A 23,556-nucleotide genomic window follows, 5' to 3' on the forward strand; every position below is an offset into this window, starting at 1 on the left:
TTGGGGACGATCGTGTCGGATTTATTTGAAAACATTACCAAAAATTTTGAAAATCCTAATGTACCCATCTACACACCAGAGGTTAGTAAGCGAAATTAAAGTGTGTGAGATTCAAGTAACATATTAGCACAGTTTAAGGATTGCTTAATAGGTGGAAAGGAGAGAAAGTAGGAATAAATGGGTCATTCAGGTTGGCAGGCTCTGACCAGTGGAATGTTGCAAGGATCAGTACCTGTTCAGATTGGAGGCCTGTGACCAGTGGAGTGCCACAAGGGTCAGTGTTGTGGCTGTACATGACATTGGTTAGGCCACTGTTGGAATATTGCGTGCAATTCTGGTCTTCCGATCGGAAAGACATGAAACTTGAAAGGGTTCAGAAAAGATTTACAAGGATGTTGCCAGGTTGGAGGATCTGAGCTACAGGGAGAGGTTGAACAGGCTGGGGCTGTTTTGCCTGGAGTGTCAGAGGCTGAGGGGTGACCTTATGGAGGTTTACAAAATTATGAGGGGCATGGATTGGATAAATAGGCAAAGTCTTTTCCCTGGGATTGGGGAATTCAGAACTAGAGGGCATAGGTTTAGGGTGAGAGGGGAAAGATGTAAAAGAGACCTGAGGGGCAACTTTTTAATGTAGAGAGTGGTACGTGTATGGAATGAGCTGCTAGAGGGTGTGGTAGAGGCTGGTACAATTGCAACATTTAAGAGGCATTTGGATGGGTATGTGAATAGGAAGGGTTTGGAGCGATATGGGCCGGGTGCTGGTAGGTGGGACTAAATTGGGTTGGGATATCTGGTCGGCATAGACGGTTTGGACCGAAGAGTCTGTTTCCATGCTCTATGACTCTATGGTCCCTAACTTTTCAAAATCTGTACCAATAGTATGAATTGGGAGCTAATTGCAATATATTTCCAAGTTTCTAGATGATACAAAACATGGTGGGAAAGCATATTGACATGAGGGTGAAGAGACTTGTACATTCTTAGTTACTAACAACATCAAGAAATATGGGGATATTCTCGAAAAAAGCACTGAAGTGGATATTCCTGGAGCTCTGCTTTTTGCAGCAGAGAACGGCGGGAGCTGTGCGAAAGTGAAGTCGGAGCACAGAGGCAGTTGGGAAGGTGAGTGACTGTTATTTAAGTAGGTGTGTTCTAAACCCCAAGTCCTACACGGTACGGCCTCCCTCCCACCCTCCTCCTCAAACCTAAATTAAAAGTCTGCAGACTTGACCAAAAAAAAAGGGGTCCAGGGAAGTTTCTGTTGAGAAAAGAGCGAGTCTTTGGCTCAGGAGTCTTTGACAAGGAGGTTGAGTGAAGTAATTACGCCACAGTTGGAGACGGTGAAGACATGACTGCCAAGCTGATTCAGTGTGGGAGATCAAGGACTCTGGTGTAGCTGGCTCATATACCTGTGGAAAGTGTGTACAAGTTCAGCTTCTGACAGCATATTGCAGCACTGATGAAAGAACTCAATTATCTCTGGCTCATCTGAGGGAATGAAATCTTTCTGGACACGACCTTCAGTGAGATTATTCATTGACCATACCAGAAGAGAGTAGAAGGGAGAAGATTATGAGGAAGGCAGAGAGGAGACAAGTGCAAGAGACCCCAGGGGAAGTACCTGTCAGGAACAGGTTGAATCTTTTGGAAACCATAGAGACAGATGACACTGCCAGTCTGAGAGGCGGTCAGGTCTGCCAATCAAAAGTTGGCGTGGAGGCAGAACCAAGGAGTCAAGACATCACATAGAGCCGTGGTAATAGGGAACTCCATAGTGAAAGGGACTGAACGGGGTTTCTGTGGCAACAGGTGGGATTTGAGAATGGTGTGTTACCTTCCTGGTACTAGGATTAAGGACATCGCAGACAGAGTGCAGGAAATCCTCAAGGGCAAAGGTGAAGAGCCAGAGGTGGTGATGCAAATTGGCACAAATGATGTCGGGAAGAAGAGGAGGGACATTCTACAATGGGACTTTGGAGAACTCAGGAGAAAGCTGAAAAGCAGGACGTCCAGGGTGGTTATCTCCAGTTTGCTTCCAGTTCCTTGGGCTGGTGAGGCCAGAAACAGGGAGATAATGGACTTGAATGTGTGGCTGGGGAACAGGTGCAGGAAGCAAGAATTTAAATTCTTGAATCACTGGGGTATGTTTTGCAGTAAAGATAAATTATACAAGAGGGACGGGATGCACCTTAATAGGCGGGGGACCAGCATTCTGGCAGGCAGGTTTGCCACTGCAACACAGCTACGTTTAAACTAAATAGCGGGGGGGGGACAAACTAGGAGTTTAAGAAGGAAATTGAAGGGAAAGTTAGAACAAGAGAAGTCAAGAAAGACAACAGTATCAATGGAGCAGAAAACTCAAAAAGGAATCATGTGTAAGGTTGAGTGAAATAGGGTTTGATGGGAAGGGTGAAGGCAGTAACAAATTAAAAATATTATATATGAATGCACGAAGCATTAGAAATAAGGTGGATGAGCTTGAGGCTCATTTGGAAATTGGCAGTTATGATGTTGTGGGGAAAACAGAGACGTGGCTTCAAGTGGACAGAGCGTGGGAAATGAATATTCAAGGCTATACGTGCTATCGTAAGGACAGACTGACAGGCAGAGGGGGTGGGGTGGCCCTGTTGGTAAGGAATGATATTCAGTCCCTTGCGCAGGGGGACCTAGAATCGGGGGATGTAGAGTTAGTATGCATAGAGCTGAGAAATTCTAAGGGTAGAAAGACCCTCTTGGGAGTTATCTACAGGCCCCCAAACAGTAGCCTGGATGTACTGTGTAAGTTGAATAAAGAGCTGAAATTGGTCTGTGGCAAAGATAGTATTACAGTTGTTATGGGGGATTTCAACATGCAGGTAAACTGGGAGGATCAGGATGGTACTGGATCCCAAGAAAGGGAGTTTGTGGAGTGCCTCCGAGATAGATTCTTACAACAGCTGGTGCTGGAGCCTACCAGGGAGAAAGCAATTCTGGATCTGGTGTTGTGCAACGATCCAGATTTGATCAGGGACCTCGAAGTAAAGGAGCCATTAGGAGGTAGTGACCATAATACAATAAGATTTAATCTGCAATTTGAAAGGGAGAGGGTACAATCGGAAATGACAATATTTCAGTTGAATAAAGGGAACTATGGAGCTATGAGGGAGGAGCTGGCCAAAGTTCAATGGTGCAATACCTTAGCAAGGATGACAGTGGAGGAACAATGGCAGATATTTCTGGGTATAATGCAGAAGATGCAGGATCAGTTCATTCCAAAGAGGAAGAAAAATCCTAAGAGGAGGCAAGGGTGGCCATGGCTGACGAGGGAAGTTAAGAAACATATAAAGTCAAAAGAGAAAAAGTATAACATAGCAAAGATGAGTAGGAAAACAGAGGACTGGGAAGCTTTCAAAGAACAACAGATGATAACGAAGAAGGAAATACGCAGAGAAAAAATGAGGTACGAAGGTAAACTGGCCAAAAATATAAAGGAGGACAGTAAAAGCTTTTTTAGGTGCGCAAAAGGAAAAAAAAAATGGCTAAGACTAAAATTGGGCCCTTGAAGACAGAAACAGGGGAATATATTACGGGGAACAAGGAAATGGCAGAAGAGTTGAATTGGTACTTCAGATCTGTGTTGACTGGGGAAGACACAAGCAATTTCCCAGAGATAATAGTGGCTGAAGGACCTGAACTGACGGGAATTTATATTTGCCAGGAATTGGTGTTGGAGAGACTGTTAGGTCTGAAGGCTGATAAGTCCCTGGGACCTGATAGTCTACATCCCAGGGTACTGAAGGAGGTGACTCTAGAAATCGTGGATGCATTGGTGATCATTTTCCAATGTTCTATAGATTCAGGATCAGTTCCTTCGGATTGGAGGGTGGCCAATGTTGTCCCACTTTTTAAGAAAGGAGGGACAGAAAAAGCAGGGAATTATAGACCAGTTAGTCTGACCTCAGTGGTGGGAAAGATGCTGGAGTCAATTATAAAGGATAAAATTACGACACATCTGGATAGCAGTAACAGGATAGGTCAGAGTCAGCATGGATTTATGAAGGGGAAATTATGCTTGACTAATCTTCTGGAATTTTTTGATGATGTAACTCTGAAGATGGATAACGGAGATCCAGTGGATGTAGTGTACCTGGACTTTCAGAAAGCCTTTGATAAAGTCCCACATAGGAGGTTAATGAGCAAAATTAGGGCGCATGATATTAGGGGCAAAACACTGACTTGGATTGAAAATTGGTTAGCTGACAAGAAACAAAGAGTAGTGATAAACGGCTCCCTTTCGGAATGACAGGCGGTGACCAGTGGGGTATTGCAGGGATCAGTGCTGGGACCGCAGCTTTTTACAATATATGTTAATGATATAGATGATGGTATTAAAAGTAATATTAGCAAATTTGCTGATGATATAAAGCTGGGTGGCAGGATGATATGTGAGGATGTTAGGAGAATACAGGCTGACCTGGACAGGCTGGGTGAGTGGACAGATGCAGTTTAATGTGGATAAATATGTGGTTATCCACTTTGATGGCAAGAACAGGAAGGCAGATTACTACCTAAATGGAGTCAAGTTAGGTAAAGGGGCAGTACAAGAAGATCTAGGAATTCTGAAGAAGGGCTCATGCCTGAAACGTCGATTCTCCTGCTCCTTGGATGCTGCCTGACCTGCTGCGCTTTTCCAGCAACACATTTTTAGCTCTGATCTCCAGCATCTGTAGTCCTCACTTTCTCCTAGAAGTTCTTGTACATCAGTCAATGAAAGCAAGCATGCAGGTACAGTAGGCAGTGAAGAAAGCTAATAGCATGCTGGCCTTCATAACAAGAGGAATTGATTATAGAAGCAAAGAGGTTCTTCTGCAGCTGTACAGGGCCCTGGTGAGACCGCAGCTGGAATATTGTGTGCAGTTTTGGCCTCCAAATTTGAGGAAAGACATTCTTGCTATTGAGAGAGTGCAGCGTAGATTCACAAGGTCAATTCCTGGAATGGCGGGACTATCTTACGTTGTTTGGGCTTGTATACCCTTGAGTTTAGAAGACTGAGAGGGGATCTGATTGAGACGCATTAAAGGATTGGACACTCTGGAGGCAGGAAGCATGTTTCCCCTGATGGGTGAGTCCCGAACCTGAGAACACAGTTCAAAAATAAGGGGTAGGCCATTTAGAAAAGAGTTGAAGAGAAATCTTTTCACCCAGAGAGTGGTGGGTGTATGGGATGCTCTGCCCCAGAAGGCTGTGGAGGCCAAGTCTCTGGGTACTTTCAAAAAAAAAAGAGTTGGATAGAGCTCTTAAGGATAGTGGAATCAAGGGTTATGGGGATAAGGCAGGAACAGGATACTGATTGAGGATGATCAGCCATGACCATAATGAATGGTGGTGCTGGCTTGAAGGGCAGAATGGCCTGCTCCTGCACCTATTGTCTATTTATTTACAGCAGTGTACCTCCATGGACGTTTACATTGTTTTGCCTGTTTATGTGGTCATGGATTATTTTTGCTCATTGTTTCAGATATGCATATGTACAAGTGATTTTACAACATTTAAACATTAGGTCTATTGAACGGTGTAAAACGACTAATTCAGCACAAAGGAGCAGAACATGTTGCAAAGGCTGTCTTTTATGTTAAATGCTGAGATCTTAGCTAACAGGTACAAAAAAAATCAAGAATTTACTCTCTGGAAATAGCCTGTTAAAATGGTGATTGAACACTGGCAGGAGAGCCTGGGATCAGACTGGAACAACAAAAAGCATAGCTAGTCAATTAAAAAGGTTATCAAGTGGTATGTTGAAGGGTTTTTACAAAAAGAGATAATACTTGGAAGTGAATGTACTGATCAATCTGGAGATCCATTTTGAAGTATGAGACAAGTCAGACCAGTATGTCTCATTCATTTTACTGAATTTCCTGGCTGGCCAGCAATTAGATTCAACAGGCATTCTACGAGCTACATATGACAACCCTCTTCTTTCTCACTTCTCTACTACCATCATGTGAGAAGATTACCAGTTATGTTGATGCAATTGTTCATTTGAGTGATTGAAGGCTCAAAAAAGTGATGTCCCCCAACAGCACCGATATTGTTACTGGAGAGTGAACCACTCCAGTCCATTAGGGCTTGCCCACCTGGTCTCAGCACAAGAACAAAAAGTTTCCTTTCAATGTCAGGATACCTCAGTTCACGCACACACATTCTTCTTCCCTTTTATCTTGACAACAACTACCTCTCTTGTCACAGGACATTGGGATTGTTCTAACAGACAATTGAAGGAAGATTGTTTCCACTGCAGGAGTGTCAATAAGAATGCTTGCAGGACAGTGTCAACTTTGTTATTGGACTCCTAACAACCAGTCTTGCACCTCAGAATGAGGATGTAGGGGTATCTCACTTGTGGTCTTTGGAACTCCTTTAAAAAAGCCAACTCTCAGAAGCAACATTATCTTTTAACAATTGTGCCATGTCCTGTTCCATTGCATTGTTAACTTTCTAAAAAAAAAATCTTGCTCTAGCATTTCCACGTTAACTATCATAAACTGTTCCCAGAGTACAGCCATCAAAAAAATGTGATTGTAATTGTTAAATATTTCTTCACATTTTTCTTTTAAAACAGTGACTGCTTTCATCGACAGCATACAGCCAAGAGTAACGAGTGTAGTTCAATAATATGCAATAGGAAATTTGTCAAGAAAAAGGGATGAAAACCTGGACCAATGCAGGGAGATTATGATACAAAACAGCCACAATCTTGAATGGATTAAATTCTCATTTTTGTTTTTCATTTGAGTATTGTAACATTTGATTGAAAAGTTAGTTGTTGTTTAACACTAATTTACTCTATGTTAAAAAGTTGTATTATTATGTGCTCAAATGAACGGAAGCAGCCTTCTCAGTAGTAATGTGCTAGTCATTTAAAAATCTCTGACCACGTGTAATAGCAGCGACAATGTAGTAAAGCAAATTATTTCCTAAAGAAAAAATTAAAATATGTTTTGTAAGTACATCGGAAGACAGAACTGCAGGATTAGCCTAGAATTTGACAAAACCATGAGCTATGACAACCATGATCTATAACTGTCCAGAAAAAAGTGTTCAAAAAGGAGTGCTAAGATCTTTAAGGAGAGGATCTTAGATTCAACGGACCTTGACAGCTGAAAACGTGACTGTAATTGCCGAGATGAAGGAAATCTGGGTTGCACAAGAAAACCAGAAACAGAACAGGGAGCTCTTGGAAGATTGTAAAGCTTAAAAAAAAGGAGTGATGGATACAGGGAGAATTGTAAAGGAGTCTGAAAATAAAATTCTCCTTAACTGTGACTCTGATGAGATTTACCTGCAGAATGTCCTGGGACTTTTTAAACCACCACCTCTCCCCCCCCCACTCAATTTCCTATCTAAGTGAAGCCTACTTTAAGATAAATGTCTATTCCCGATATGAAACTCACAGTTGAGAAGCAATTAAAAACTAAAGGAATTTAAAATTGTGATAAATCAGGAGAAGACTAATTAGTGTTGAATTGGGAGGTGTGGAACTGTTCATTTAGATTCCACGTGACATTTATGTATTTACAAAAGTACTGCCAGAAACAATACTGCTTACATTATAAAAATTCTGGACTCTATCCTTAATTTCAGGAAAGCATTTCAGATAGAATTGAAGATTTTGTCCAATGGCTGCAATGATATTCTTGCAACTCCAAAGTCAGAAACTTTTACTAGTCACAAAATAAAATTTTTCATGTTCTTATATTTTGCTTTCTTTCATGTGAAATAACAAAAGGTTGCACTCCATCCAGTAAACACTATTCGTACATATATTTAGAATTCGGATTTCAAAGTAGAAATCAGCTGTAAGTCAGTATACATTTTTCCAAGTAATACATTTTTTTTTCTCGTCTGCAATTTGAAAAATGTAAAAAAAGTTAATTATTGAAACACGTCCAACACTGATCAAAAATAATTCAGCTTGCATCGAAATGACTGTGCAAAATGGCTTGCAATAAAATGATAACTGTGCATACTTAGAACAGCATTTAATTTACAATCAGCATAATTCTTTGGTTATTTCCCAATATTTCCAAAGCAAAAATTGATATTTTGAGGAAAATGGTGTTTAATATAGGTTTTTCAAAGCAAATCACAATTTTATCAACCCACCACATATAATTACTTAATTGTATGAAGATTCATTTATGCTATTGAATATCAAGCTATAATCGATTGCTTTTAAAAGTAGGATTCAAGCTTATGAAATGCTACTGCCACAGATCTCGCAGATCAAAATATTTTTGTAAGCACAGTGAAAACACACACGCATACCACATTTATAAAGAAACCTTACAGATTCACAACTACAAATACCACAGTTTGTGTCTGATTTTGCTATGTCTGCACATGATAGCTGTTTTAAATCACTATTAGAAGCTTCCGCTTCTGGCAAACATGTTGAGCTCTGAGCACCAAAAAATGTCACGGAATGACCATGATTGGCACACTTTTTAACAGCTTCACACATAATGGTGTGCAATGAAAGACATGTTGTACAACAGAAGTGAACAGATTCACCATTACTAAGGCAGCAGTGCTGTTTATAGTTTTTAGCATCAATGTTTTCCAACAATACCATTTTTTTATCTCTAACTGTCTGCAAGTTACTAATGGAGTTAAACTCATATCCATCTTTTGCTTGGTGTTGGTTCATTGAAGGAACACAATTTGTATCAGGAATCCCAGTAAAGTGTTTGTTATAATCACCATCACCATCCTTGCACTGGCATTCCGGAGTAGGCCACACTGATTTCCATGTTGGTGAATGGATTGCATTTCCATCATAGTCCCTCTGGGAATGAGAACCAGCTTGATTTCTTATACTAGAAATCCCCAAGTCCTTGCCAACACTATCTTCAGCGAAGGGTGTCTTTTTGAGTAGGTTTTCTCTCAGGTTTCTGTCAGTAACACGAAGGCGCTTCAGTTTACTCACACAAATATCAATGTTTTCCATCAATTTCCTTTCTTGAAGCAATTCATCAACTGAAACTTGGTAGTGGTCCAACTTGATTACTATCTCCAACAAGATTTCACATTCAATTCTCATAACAAAGAATTCAAAGGCCAACCTGATCAATTCCAAAGAATATGGTAGGTCTTTAATTTCTAGTTGGAGGTTATCCTTTAATGTATAGCCCATTTTCTTAAAGAATCTTATAAGGTCTTCATTACATATTGCAGGTTTTAGGTAGTGCACATATGCTCCTGAAAACATCTAAAAAGGGAAAAAGATTAAGACATTTATTTATAGAAAACTATTGAACAGTAGGGTCTAGCATAGAATCCCAAATGAGACACTGGGGTGAGGGATAAAAGTATATGTTGGAAATTGGTGGATGATCAAGAGTACTCAAATTTTGGACATACATATGATAAAGGAATATGTTCACTTTCATTTTCAAAATACATAATGAAAGTAAGAGATTTAAAATTGATGTTCCAACTTATTTGACATTTCAATATCAATCTAAACTGTGCAAGAGAACAATGTAAATAGCAAGTAACTGTATGAACATTCAGGAAGGAACTTACTTTAATTGTTTTGAACTCATTTCTCCATGGGTACAGGAAGAGGTTGACAGCAGCCAACTCCAGTAATTCAAAAGCCCTAATCAGCGACTTTAATGTACTTGTGTAATTCACTGTCTTGTGCAAAGACTTGGAAATAATTTCAACCATATCATCCTGTAGGAAGAGGGGTAAATCCGCAGCCCTTTCTATTAACTTCTGTTTGACTAATCCTTTTAATTCTGCATCCTGGCAGGTTGTGTTTTGCCCTGAACGACCATCTTCATAGAGCTTCTTATATTGATCAAAAATAATTCTAAATCCAGTGCTCATTCTGAAAGAAAGCAATCCAATATCACAATATATTAGGATAAATTTCAGATCAATAGACTTGTTTCCATTACTTCAATATGGTGCTGAAAAGATAAAAGTATGCCTGAGACTGACAGCACTGAAGATTTACCAAGAGGTAGACAGAAAACATTGATTAAAATTTTCAGACTACATTTGTAATTTACCACCATAATTCTCCCCTTTTATTGAAAAGGGGGTTGAATGAACAACCCCCTACACTGTAATGCCTTCCTTTCCTACTGCACCCACTCTTTCAACCACCTTTTTCTCTGATCTGTTTCCTCCTATGACCATATTCTCTTCACCAATGGGAGAAGGTGGTAGTAAGCTTTAGATACAAATCCACAAAACAGCCCCCACTATCCAAACTTGCAGCCCAGATGCAGATCAGTGCACATCCCTCCTGGTTCTGTTCCCTTGTCCAGATCAGGGGCCAGGGGCAAGACACACTGCCTGTTGCACATGCTGCTTGGAATCACCTCTCAATGCAACTGGCCACTCCTGGCCCAGCTTCATCACAGTGCTCCCACCAACAAAAGGCATAGGCCCCAGTATTTAGCACTTGCGCACCCATGCCCTGTATTTCACAGGGAGGTGTAATAAACAAACACAATGTCAGATTACTTAACAGCAAATGTGGTCAGTATAGTTTTGGAATGTGATCTCATCACACCACTTTTGTTTTTCATATTTTTATGCTAAATGAAAGTATAGTTTCTTCACTTTTCCAAGACGTTAGGAAGGATAGATCGGTAGGATACTAGAAAAAGTGGAAAGGTAGCTTTCTCTCCAAATTATAGCATTTTTTTTAATAGCATAAAAAAAGAGAAGGATGATTAAAGTTCAGGACTGCAAAAACAGTTCGAGTGGTGGTGAGAAACAATGTAGACAAGTAGTAACTTTTGGGAGGATGGTTATGGCCACTAACAGTGATCACACAGGAGGATAGAGCATAAACGAAAGAAATAATGGAAGCTTGTCGGATGGGGTATTTTTTAATCTAACACAGACTTGGAAAAGATTGGATCGGCAAATTATAGCATAACTGAGGAATCTTGTGCTTTGAGAATGGTTTCTGAGAATAGCATGCTCGAGAGTCAAGTAAAGTGTATACTTCACTAGATCGGATACTGTGCAATGAAATAGGATTAATAAATGGTCTAAGCGAAAAAGGTCAGAGATCAGGTGACTTGTTTCATTATCTGACATTTAAAACCACAATCCCATAATTTAAAAACATCAATTACAACATATTCTAGTTATCAAGTTAATGAAACATTCGTTCCTAGTGCAAGTGTATCTTAGATACAGGATCAAAATTTTATTGGATATTTCAGGTGTGACTGCAGTGACTTTACAACTGCGGTAAGACATTCTTCTTTCCATATTCCAATTTCTTGGCAATAAAGAACTTATTTTCAGAATCATTTGTAATATCTGCATTTTAACTTTATGCTGCACCTCCAAGCATACTCAAAGTATTCTAAACTCCTCTAAACTCTTCTCACTTTGAGTTATTAGTTTTTGAACAAAACAAATAACCATATTGTCCCACATTAAAAGAACCTCCTGTGTTCCTGGACGTATTATTCTGGGAAATCATCTCAAATCTATACCATGAATGTATCCTCCAAAAGACTTATCTATTTAATTCGACAAAGTTGCTTGTGGTTGCAAAATTACTTCTACTTTCTAGTTCCTTCCCTATTTCAGAGATTCTTGATTAATGCCCTGTCCAACAGGAATGTTGCTGCAGGGAGGCCTTCCACTTCCTCCTATGTTTTCCTCTTCCTCTTCTTTCTCATCTCCTCAATACTGATTCTCTTCTCTTTTAGATCCTTCCTCACGACACTCCTTCTACATCCCTTCAAGGTTTCTCCCAACATTTTTTCCATTGCATCCATCAGGTTGAAAAGTCAACTACACCACAATATTTTTTCTCCAACTTTGTCTGCCATGCAACCATGGCCACTCAATCAAGTCAATTTACCTTTATTTGTGCCACTGGTTTTCCTATTATTTTAAATACTTTGCGCATTCTGATTCCAGCACCCTTGATTTTTCATTTTCCCCGTGTGTCCTTATTCACTACTGGACTTTGTAACGTACCCTGTCCTTTCTCGATAGACTTAAGCTTTCTTTGTCCAAGTTGCCAGGTTCTCCATATACTTCAAACTTGTTGACTTGTAAATTCTGACCACACTTGATCTATATTAATTTAAAACACCAGTTATTAGGTTTAACATGACAAATGTTCCCAGCCTGGTATAAGTGGAGCTGGACTCAAAGAACCAGTACCCTCCTTCCAGAGTACAGATGCAAGGGCTCAATGAATCAAAATCTCCCACGTCTCACAGAACTACGTGTTCAACTGTGGGCTGTTTGGTCCATCAGCTCCACCTTCACTACCACAATTCCAAACAAACTCATTTCTAAACTCCGAGACCTAGGTCTCATCTCCACTACCCACCTCCCCCTCTGTGAAGTTAGATCCTTGACTTTCTGATCCGTAGACCAAAATCAGTAGAAATAGGCAACAACATCTTCTCTATCATAATCCTCAACACTGTTGCCCCACAAGGCTGGGTACTCAGCCTCCTTCTATATTCCTTATAAACTCAACTGTGTGGCCAAAGGCTGCTCCAACTCATTTACAAGTTTGTTGACAACACCACCGTTGCAGGCCAGATTTCAAACAATGACGAGACCAAATCCAAGAAAAAGATTGGAGTACTTAGTGTCTTGGCGTAAAGACAACAATCTCTCCATCAATGTCAGCAAAATGAAGGAGCTGGTCATTGACTTCAGGAAGTGGAGTGGAGGGCATGCCCCAGCATCAATGGTGCTGAGGTGGAGATGGTTGAGAGTGTCAAGTTCTTGGAAATGATCATCACCAATAATCTGTGCTGGTCCACCCATGTCGATGCAAATATTAAGAAAGCACAACAACGTCTCAACTTCTTCGGGAGGCTAAGGAAATTCAGCATGTTCACAAAGACTCTTACCAACTTTTAGAGATGCAGCATGGGAAGCACCCTATCTGGATGCACCATAGCATAGCATGACAATTGCTCTTCCCAAAAGCACAAGAAACTATAGAGAGTCATGAACACAGACAAGTCCATCACGCAAACGAACTTTGCATTCATTGACTTCTTCTATACTTGCTGCTGCATTGGGAAAGCATCCAACATAATCAAAGGTCCCTCCCACACCACTTATACTCTCTTCCATCAGGCAGAAGATAAAGAAGTTTGAATGTACAAATACTCAAAAATACAAAAGTCTGATAACCAGTTGAGGAGAAGCTGTTCTTGAATTGACTTCTCAAATGTTAATTCTGATCTCTCTCTGCACCAGTAATACGGTATTCTGCACTTTATAATGCATGATTTGTCTGGTTAGCACATAAACCAACACTTTTCACTGAATCCTAGAACGTGACAACAATGAATCAAACTCAAATCTTAAAACTGAGTGACACTCAGGTCATCAGGGATTATTATCTTTGAAGTTCATGACATGAATTACCAATTCAATGCTCCATTAATTTAAAAGGAATTTAAAGTGCTTGTTTTATGTGGTATTATAAGGAACTCTCTCTTTGCGTATTTTCATGGACATAACAGTTTGTTGACTGCAGAAATAAAGATATGAAAAAGAGTAACGAAGGCCCATATTCTGCTTTGAACAAATGGATATAAAACAAAAATGAGCTTAAAGCCCCAGCAGATGCATTTCTGATAAGGAGAAGGCTAACATCTAGCAGCTCAATCTTGCTGTTTGCTACTTTCACTTTTGGAAAGACCTCCTAGTTTTGAAAGAGAAAAGCAAAACTGAATGATGGAAATCTGAAATGAAAGAAAATTAAATCTGGAAAAACTGAGATCAGGAAGCTTTTACAGGGAAAGATATTTCACAGCAATGAAATTTATCAATTCAAAACCTTAATACTATTCTGTCCACAGATGCTGCCTGACGAGCTGAACTTCCAAAATCTTTGTCAACTGCAGTACCCACTTTTGAACATGAAAAGTCCAACTTTGGTCAGTTTAATGTGCAAGCATGTTTGAAACAAAAGAGAGACTTTGGGGTGCAGGTACACAGCTCTCCGAAAATGGCACCACAGATAAACAGGCTGGCAAAGGTGGTGTTTGGCACAAAAGCCTTGATGGGTCAGAACAGAGTACAGGAGTTGGGATGTGGTGTTACAGCAATACAAGACATTGTTAAGTCCACATTTACAGTGCTGTGTACAATTCTGGTTTCCTGGCTAAAGGAAGGAAATTATTAGACTGGAAAAGGTGGCTGGAGAGGTTGGGACCTTTTCTCCCTGGAGCATTGAGGGGTGACCTTAAATAGGTTCATAAGATCATGAGGTGAATGAGATTACATGAATAGACAAGATCTTTTCCCCAGGACAGGGCAGTTCAAAACTGGAGGGCTTAGGTTTAATTTGAGAGGGGAAAGATTTAAAAGGGATCGAGTGACAACTTTATTTTTTTTAACACAGAGGATGGTGTGTGTATAGAACAAGCTGCCAGAGAAAGTGGTGGATGCAAGTACAGTTACAAAAATTTAAAAGACATTTGGACAGCTACATGAACAAGCAAGATTTAGAGAGATGTGAGCCAAACACACGCAAATGGTCTAAGTTGGGCCAAAGGGTTTTGCTTCAGTGCTGTACAAACCAAAGACTTGATCAGCTGTTTTTCAAAAGGATTAAAATACAGCATTTTTCTTGAATTTTTCTATTCCCCTCGTCACTGACAAACCAACTAGTGGAAACAAGACATCTTTCTTTACCCTGTAAAAACTGTTCACAAATTGTACCACCTTTATGAGAGGACAAGACATCAACAGGCCAAGCCAGAGGAAGAGGTGGACAGGGGGAGGAAACTCAGCAAAAGTGCAGTAGGATACAGTAGTCCAAAAGTGTGTTTAGATTCCAGGAACTGAGGAGTCAACTTTGGTTCTTAACATTGGCTCCATCTGATTAATGGCTTTCACACATTAACTTCCTGTCATGGGCATTTACCAGTTCTGAAGCAACAGTACACTTCATTCACCCATCATGGAAAGCACAACTATTAGAGTCCAATACTTAAGAGGTATAACTGTTCTCATCAGTGCATTATTTGTGGTTGACCTCATCTAACAGTCCAAGTTTGCTAAGTTATACAGCTTCTCAACTGTACACTGCCAGTCTACCTGTACGTTTTTTTCCAAAGTTGGTATAACCAGTTATATGCTTCAGAGAGTTCAATGACAGCCAGTGTGCTGGTCTTACCCACATACAGACGAGTGTGCAGAGCAGAAATAGGTTCAATTCCCGCCTCAGGCGACTGACTGTGTGGAGTTTGCACGTTCTCCCTGTGTCTGCGTGGGTTTCCTCCGGGTGCTCCGGTTTACTCCCACAGTCCAAAGATGTGCAGGTCAGGTGAATTGGCCATGCTAAATTGCCCATAGTGTTAGGTTAGGGCTGTGGGTAGGTAAGGGGTAAATGTAGGGGTAAATGTAGGGGTATGGGTGGGTTACGCTTCGGCGGGCTGGTGTGGACTAGTTGGGCCGAAGGGCCTGTTTCCACACTGTAATCTAATCTAATATTGGACTGCCAGATTTAAAGTCAGACAAATTCAAGGTTATGTATTAAATGTCCCAAGTTGAATAATTTTATTAAGAATAAATGGTGTCGAGAAACTTGAAAACCTGCTAATGTCTCAAACCAATACTAGACTGAAATGAGTCTTCTGCTAAACACTGGCTGGAGATGAATATGGAAAGTAAGTGTCACGTCAGATATACAGAGGAACCTCGGTTATCCGAATGAGATGGGCGGGCACTATTTCAATCAGATAATTGATTATTTGGTTAATTGATTCCTCTGGGGCTCAGAGTTTTCTGTGAAGTCTGCTCCCCGCTCAGGAGACTAGGCAGGCAGCAGCACATTGCGCGCAAGCCCCAGTCTGCCCAACCCCCCCGCCTCAGCCCGCCCCTAACCCCGTCCACCCTCATCCTGCCCCAGCACCCGCCCCTCCCCCACCCCCGCATCTACACTCACTCTCTAACCCCACTCTGCAGTCCCGCCACCACCACCACCCACCACCATCCCTCCCCCTCCACCTCTCCCCTCTCCTCTCCTCTCCCCTCCCCGGGCTGCAGGACTGGACACCAACAGGAAGACTGCTGCTGCATTTGTGGGATAACTCTGCAAATGCCACACACATGCACAGCCACACACAGACACACACGAGAGAGAGAAAGAGCGCAAGAGATATATACTGTACCTGAAAGAAGAAAGGGCAGTTTGGTGGAATGACAATGCAGAGTGACCAATTATTTTTTAAAAGGTGCAGTGTCAGCATGATAACACGGTTTGTTGGCTGGCACGGCAGCCTTTTACTTTCATGAATGCAGAGGCCTGAAAATGTCATGCTGCAGTGAAATCTCCACAAGACCAAACAGATCACTAACAAACCCCAGAAGCCCACAACCCTACTTACAAAGATATGACAATTCCTAGCAACCAGGAACAAACATGACGCAGAGACAGTACTATAGAAGTTGATAAAATTATGAGCAGCATGGATAAAATGGATAGTCAGAGTCTGTTTCACAGATGGAATTGTCAAATACTAAGGGGGCATAGGTTTAAAGGTGGGGGGGGGGGGGGGGGGGGGGGGGGGGGGGGGGGGAGGGGGGTAAGTCTAAAAGGAAATGAGCAAGGAAAGTTTGTTTTTAATCAAGAGGGCTGTAGCGCCTGGAACATGTTTCCAGGAGAGGTGGCAGAAGCAGAGATGATAGCTATGTTTAAGAGACACTTAGACAGACACATGAACAGGCAAAGAGTAGAGGGATACAGACCAGGGGCAGCCAAGTGGGATTAGTTTAGAATGGCATTGTGGTCAGCACAGATATGGCAGGATGAAGGGCCTCTTCCTGTGCTGTACAGGTCTATGTTCTAAACCAAACTACTGTCTTGCTGTGGTTTGCAAAGTTCACAGGAAACTTTATCTTCTTATGAAATTGCAAAAAATATTTCACTAGTTCCCAAAATATTAACTTTTAAAAAAAGATTGAAAATTCAATAGTAACAATACTTTTATAATGACAGGAAAACTTAACAAGAGCTTTGTACTAAAATATATATCTTAACATTTCTGAAAGCTGTTGCACATGAAAGTTATATTTCATCAAATATAAACTTTATTATATAGGTTCAGTCTAGTTCACAGACTTCATTACGCCATTACATGAATAAACCACTTTGAAGCGATGAGAATTATAATGAATTGTAAGTTATTTCTCCCACACTAATATATTGCTAAAACTATACCGAAACACTTTTGACTCACTTCATAAACTTTAAATAATTACTTTAACATTGCAGGGGATAATCCAATTTAAAGTTCACGGCCACAGTCATCACAAAGTGACATTATGATAGATAAGTGCAATGATTGATTCCTGATTGGAATTAGCTGATTTCAGGCATTGCAGTGGTACTAATGTTATATAAGTTTTTATAGAACACTGCCAAAACTACTTCACACAAATTGTTATTGACAAAATCATAATTTTGATGCTCTATACTGACTACTAAATGAGGTGAAATTCATCATACTGCTTCTCAAGAACATTTAGTACAAGGGCTCAATTGTATCAATTTTTTCTAATATCAATATCACTCTCTTCAGCCAGAGAGTGGTGGGCCTGTGGAATTCATTGCCGCGGAGTGCAGTGGAGGCCGGGACGCTAAATATCTTCAAGGCAGAGATTGATAAATTCTTGATGTCACAAGGAATTAAGGGCTATGGGAAGAATGCGGGTAAGTGGAGTTGAAATGCCCATCAGCCATGATTAAATGGCGGAGTGGACTCGATGGGCCGAATGGCCTTACTTCCACTCCTATGACTAATGGTCTTATAATTGAAGTAACTTGTCACTTTTTGCTGATGCATCACAAAAATCAAGTCCTGTGGGCCTACAGAACTGTGGTTCTTCAACGGCTCTGGTTAAATGGACCCAATTCCAAATGGATTAGGAATGATGAATGTCCTACCCTAATACCAGCACGCAAGCAATTTTTAGCTGTGTTGTAAATTCCTTGACAAATTTTACACTCAAGTCTAAACATATAATATGACCTTAAGAAGCATTTGGGATGAGGTTTTGCAAGGGCAGTCCAATGTAGTGAACGTTGACATGCTGTGCTTGATGTGAAAATTATTATCTTCCCTTCAACTAAGAGGTAACATCATAGGTTGAGTAACATCGCTATGGAATATTCTAACCATGACACCAGTGTGCACTTTGTGAAACAGGATTGGCCTTGGTGGCTCCTATTAGAAAATTGCCACACCTTCAAGTGTAACCTGCTGTAATATAAAGGATTAAGTCTCTCTCTGATATGCTAAAGAGGTAGTGTCCATCTTGGGAGCGATGTAATTTCACATGCTTTGTCTGTATTGCAGCCTCAACAAAAGATGAAGCTATACTAAGTTGTTTCCAAAATAAAATGAATGTTTTGCTTACCTCAGTAGAATCTAAATATTCTTTTGTAGCACAATAAGACCAAGGTTATTATATGGTGACAGTAGATGAATGAATATAGAAAGCCCTCCTTAGCAGGTTGCAAGTGTCAATCAAGCTGATGCACGGGGTGAATTGATACTGAAGATTTTCAAGGTATTATTGCATCTAGCCTTGCTTCAAAACCAAGTACAGAGCAGGTCAGTATGATATTGTACTTAATGGGTGGTCAGCAGAAGATATCCTTATCAGGCAACGATCCAAGACTGAACGAAGTAATAAAAGCCCTTGATGCCTACTTTAATCTGCAAAAACAAAAAGCACTATTAGAGTAGGCTAAATTTAATAAACATACAGCAATGACAAACGAAAATAACTAATACTTATAAGCAGTAGTCTGTATAGATATGCAGAGAATGGAGTATGGCACCTTAAGAGTACTAATCAGGATAGAATTGTTGTCAAAGTCTTAGATGATGCATTATCTGACAATTTGAGGATGAAGGTTGACTCAACATTGTCAAAGGCAAAATCAGCTGAGTAGGCAAGGAGAGTTGAGGAACCAAAAAAAAATCAAATTGACAATTCAGGGTGACAGAGTCAACCATAATCAGCTCCCAGTACATGTTAAATAAAAAAGGAAAGAAATAGACATTCAGAAATAGGAGAAGCAGGAAGAACATGCATCAACTGTCCCACTAACTTTTGCACTGGCACAGACAGCAAAAACTTTACAGATTAAGCTGAAAGAAAAGTCTCAAAAGATGGCAAGATCCAAGAGATAGAAGATATCAATTATAGTGAACCAAGTAGAAGCTTCTTGAGTGCAGACATCCTAGCATAGAGAAGCAAGACTAAATGCAAGTGTAAATTTTTGCAACTTAACTGTCAAGATCCTTCTGCATATTGTGGATGAATCCAGTGTCAGAGTTAATCCAGACAAGAAAGAATAATACATACATTTCCAGTTCCTCCATGTGGCTGAGCTCCAGAGACTCATAGGTATAGTATGGTATGGATAGGTAGGGATGGCGATGGCTAGTACAACGTAGCTTAAAATTGAGGAGTGATAGATATAGGACTGATGTCAGAGGTAGTTTCTTTACTCAGTAGTAGGAGTGTGGAGCTCATTCGGGAATAGAGTGGTGCTGGAAGAGCACAGCAGTTCAGGCAGCATCCAAGGAGCAGCGAAATCGATGTTTCGGGCAAAAGCCCTTCATCAGGAATAAAGGCAGTGAGCCTGAAGCGTGGAGAGATAAGCTAGAGGAGGGTGGGGGTGGGGAGAAAGTAGCATAGAGTACAATGGGAGGGGATGAAGGTGATAGGTCAGGGAGGAGAGGGTGGAGTGGATAGGTGGAAAAGGAGATAGGCAGGTAGGACTAGTCCGGACAAGTCATGGGGACAGTGCTGTTCACGACATGGTTGAAGAGCTTCAGGGCAGAGGAAATGACATGGGAGTTGCAGTAGGAGAGAGACTCCCTGAGATTCTTGTAGAGACAGGAGGAAAACTTCTTCAAGGCAGGCATCCTTGCAAGAGGATTCGCAGTAGAGTTATTCCTGATGAAGGGTTTTTGCCCGAAACGTCGATTTTGCTGCTCCTTGGATGCTGCCTGAACTGCTGTGCTCTTCCTGCACCACTCTAATCCAGAACCTTGTTTCCAGCATCAGTCATTGTTTTTACCCCGTGTGGAACACACCGCCTGCAACAATATTAGACTCGCCAACTTTAAGGGCATTTAAATGGTCATTAGATCGTTATATGGATTAAAAATGGAATTGTGTAGGGTTAGATGGGCTTTAGATTGGCATCACAGCACAGCACAACATCGAGGGCCGGAGGGCCTGTACTGTGCTGTAATGTTTATGTTAACTAAGTTGGAATGTTCTTGCCCAACCCAAATGTGCGCTTAGGGAAGATGTTTAACATTTGAATTGAACAGCTCATTACTCTTGGTTGGCTAAATTTGTGTCAACAAGCCACTACATTAACTATTCCGACAAAAACTGCACAGGAGCAGAACACAGAGGTGGTTTAAGAAAAAAAAAATCAAAAGATCTGGTGATACCTAATTAGATTAATTACAGTCTGGAAACAGGCCCTTCAGCCCAACAAGTCCACACCAACCTGCCGGAGCGCAACCCACCCAGACCCATTCACCTACATTTATCCCTTCACCTAACACTATGGTCAATTCACCTAACCTACATATTTTTGGACTGTGGGAGATAGCATCCAAAGAGAGCATGCATTTCAAGTCAAGGCAACTCTTCATATCTTGGCTGAAGAGTCATCAAGGCTCAAAATGTTAGCATGCTCTCTCTCCATGGATGCTGCCTGACCCTCTGGGATCTTGAGCATTTGTTGCTTTCAGTACAGATTCCAGCAACTGCAGCAATTTGATCCCATACATCATCCCTTCTCCATGCACCCGGAAGAAACCCACGCAGACACCAGGAGAACATGCAAACTCCACACAGTCAGTCGCCTGAGGCAGGAATTGAACCCAGGTCTCTGGCGCTGTGAGGCAGCAGTGTTAACCACTGTGCCACCGAGCCATCCACTTTTTTTTTTATATACAGTTGCCTTAAGGTATATACACCAAACTCACACTGCAAACCCCTTGAAATAAGGAACAACATTCCATTCCCCTTCCTGCCTTGGGAAGGCAGCCAACATAATTAAGGAACCCTCCCACCCCGGTTATACTCTCTCCTGTTGGAAATAAGATACATAGTCTGAAAACACATACAAACAGATTCAAGAACAGCTTCTTCCCTGCTGTTGTCAGACTTATGAATTATATCTGATCTTCTCGGCACCTTCTTTGTATCCTTAACACTGTATTCAGCATTCTGTTTTACCCTGATGTACTTACATAATGCATGATTTGTCAGGTTAGCATGCAAAACAATACTTTTCACTGCATCTTGGAACATTTAACAATAATAAATCATATCATCTGAGCACATTGTTATGCACATTGCAAGCCAGGGCTGCTCACTATCATTGCTGATGCTTAGAAAAGGGAGCTATACTGTTTCATATACAGATGGATGGAGAGAGTGCAGTTTAGTACACTATGCAATTCAATGGCAGAGACTGACCAGAAATTTGCCAGCAAAAGAGAAGGTAGTATTAGTAGCTCCATGGGCCAATCAAACCATCATAGATGTCCTTCATCTTGACAACAAATACTTGTGGCAATCTTAAATTCTGAGTATAGCAAAAACATCTTCACAAGTTCAGCCAATGGATGACAGTGTTGATGGAAAGACAGGGCATGCTCTGGGAAGAGGCAGACTGCAGCAGATACTTTGTCCCTGAAAACAACAATGACTGGAGATCACTGCGGGTCAGATAGCATCCATCAAAGAGAGCATGCATTTCAAGTCAAGACAACTCTTCATATCTTGGCTGAAGAGTCATCTAGGCTCAAAATGTTAGCATGCTCTCTCTCCTTGGATGCTGCCTGACCTTCTGGGGTCACTTGAAGTACAGAGTGCAAATTTGGGCAACACTTTACATTGGTCAAAAGGAAGTACAAGAATGATATCTGGACCTCAAATGATGAGGACAGATTATGTAAAGTTGGCCTGCTTTCAAGTATTTAGAAGGTTAAGAGATGATCTGATCAAAGTATTCAAGATATTAACAGAAAAAGACAGGGTAGATAAAGATAGACTATTTCCACTGGTTAAGGTTTCTAGAACAGGGGGCATCGTCGGTGAATCAGGGCCAGACTGTTCAGGCAAGATGTTAGGATGCACTTCTACACGAAAGGCTGGGAGATATTCGGAATGCTCTTCCACAAATGGCAGCGGATGCTGGTTGAGTTATTAATTTTAAATGTGAGATAGTTTTTTTATTTGTTAGACAAAGGTATTAAAGGCAGGTATATGCAATTAGGCCACAGATGACCTAATTGAACGGTGGAACATGATTCAGGGGGTGAACGGCCTACTCAAATTCCGATATAATCTAATAATACGATTACACTTTTGCACTCAAAAACGCAGTTTCCAGGAGCAAGTCTAGACTCCTAAAATGTGAAGCGCGCCCCTTTTATGTACGTTCCTGAGAAAGTTATGTCCATCAACAACAATTTGAAAAACTACAGTGGAATTAAACTTTGAACAGATTGATCAGAAAAAAAATCAGATTAAAAACTTGGAAACCGTGGTTACCAGAAATATTTGAGGTTTGGCTAACCAACTGTTTGGTGTAATTTGTGTGAAAACGTAACAATTATCGACCAACTCGATAACACTCAAGATTAACGAGCAGCTACATGTGATAGGCGGGGGCAGTTGTGCAGACGGAAACAAATTTAGTTTAAGTTTCACTTTGCATCCCAACACTCAAACACAAACCCGACAGGATCAAACCCATACCGGAGGTAACAAAATTGCGTTTAAATAACCTTTCACTCCAATTTCACTTTGCAATTACCCGCGGGAAATCTCACGATTCTGCTACACTAGCACATCACAGATTACAATGTAAACCATTACCAGACTGGTTAAACACCGCGAGACAAACAGGAAAGAGAAAGGCATGGTAATACAACTGATCTCAGTTCTGATACAAAACTGCCTAAAATGCTTCCTCTTTTAAAAAATAAACTCTTCAGTAGCTCTACGGATTTAAACAACCCGCAAGAATTTACTCAAACATGAAACGTCTTCTGTAAGTACATATTTGGGAGCTTGATATTGATCGGGATTTCTTAAACCTTGTCGTTAAACTCACTTGTACTCCACCTGCAAAATATCTGCGCTTCAGATGAGGAATACAAAATAACTCTCAGTAAACTTTAACACAAAAATAGATCCTGCTGAAATTATCACTTCCCGTTCATGTGATACAGATAAGTCCACCTCCAGATGTTCATTGGCAGAAACGAATGATTGACAGGTTGTTGTTGCGGTCAGTCCTGTTGGGCTAAGTGCTGTCTGGATGCTTTATCCCTGACATAATCACATTTTTTGGTGCGTGCCAGAGACGTACAGTGTAGAAAGAAGCCCTTTGACCCATCATGTCTATGCCGACCAACAAACATCAAACTATACTGATCCCATTTACCTCAGTCATTTAAAAACTGAGCTTTTTGTGAATAACTTACCTACATC

At 40.8% G+C, this 23,556-nt stretch overlaps 1 protein-coding gene across 2 annotated transcripts; it reads right to left on the minus strand.

Moving 5' to 3' along the window:
- Positions 1–7,750: 7,750 nt before the first annotated feature.
- On the minus strand, positions 7,751–23,275 carry spata2l (spermatogenesis associated 2-like). 2 transcript variants are annotated; one of them, XM_060837620.1, is made up of 5 exons: positions 23,177–23,275; positions 19,313–19,478; positions 18,430–18,731; positions 9,565–9,874; positions 7,751–9,247 (listed from the first exon to the last, which is right to left on the minus strand). In XM_060837620.1, exons 4-5 carry the CDS (start codon positions 9,871–9,873, stop codon positions 8,231–8,233), a joined length of 1,326 nt encoding a protein of 441 aa, XP_060693603.1. In that variant the 5' UTR covers position 9,874; positions 18,430–18,731; positions 19,313–19,478; positions 23,177–23,275; the 3' UTR covers positions 7,751–8,230. The 2 variants fall into 2 exon arrangements, with proteins under 2 accessions (XP_060693603.1, XP_060693602.1); XM_060837619.1 differs by lacking the exon at positions 19,313–19,478.
- Positions 23,276–23,556: the final 281 nt, after the last annotated feature.

Source organism: Hemiscyllium ocellatum, chromosome 17 (genome assembly GCF_020745735.1).
Source record: "Hemiscyllium ocellatum isolate sHemOce1 chromosome 17, sHemOce1.pat.X.cur, whole genome shotgun sequence".
Classification (NCBI taxonomy): Eukaryota; Metazoa; Chordata; class Chondrichthyes; order Orectolobiformes; family Hemiscylliidae; genus Hemiscyllium; species Hemiscyllium ocellatum.

Bases quoted from the DNA above. Each gene is read 5' to 3' on its own strand.
- spata2l (XM_060837619.1), bottom strand. From the start codon at position 9,873: ATGAGCACTGGATTTAGAATTATTTTTGATCAATATAAGAAGCTCTAT. The intron at 9,248-9,564 runs GTAAGTTCCTTC...TTCCCTTTTTAG, and splicing joins ATGAGTTCAAAACAATTAAA to ATGTTTTCAGGAGCATATGT.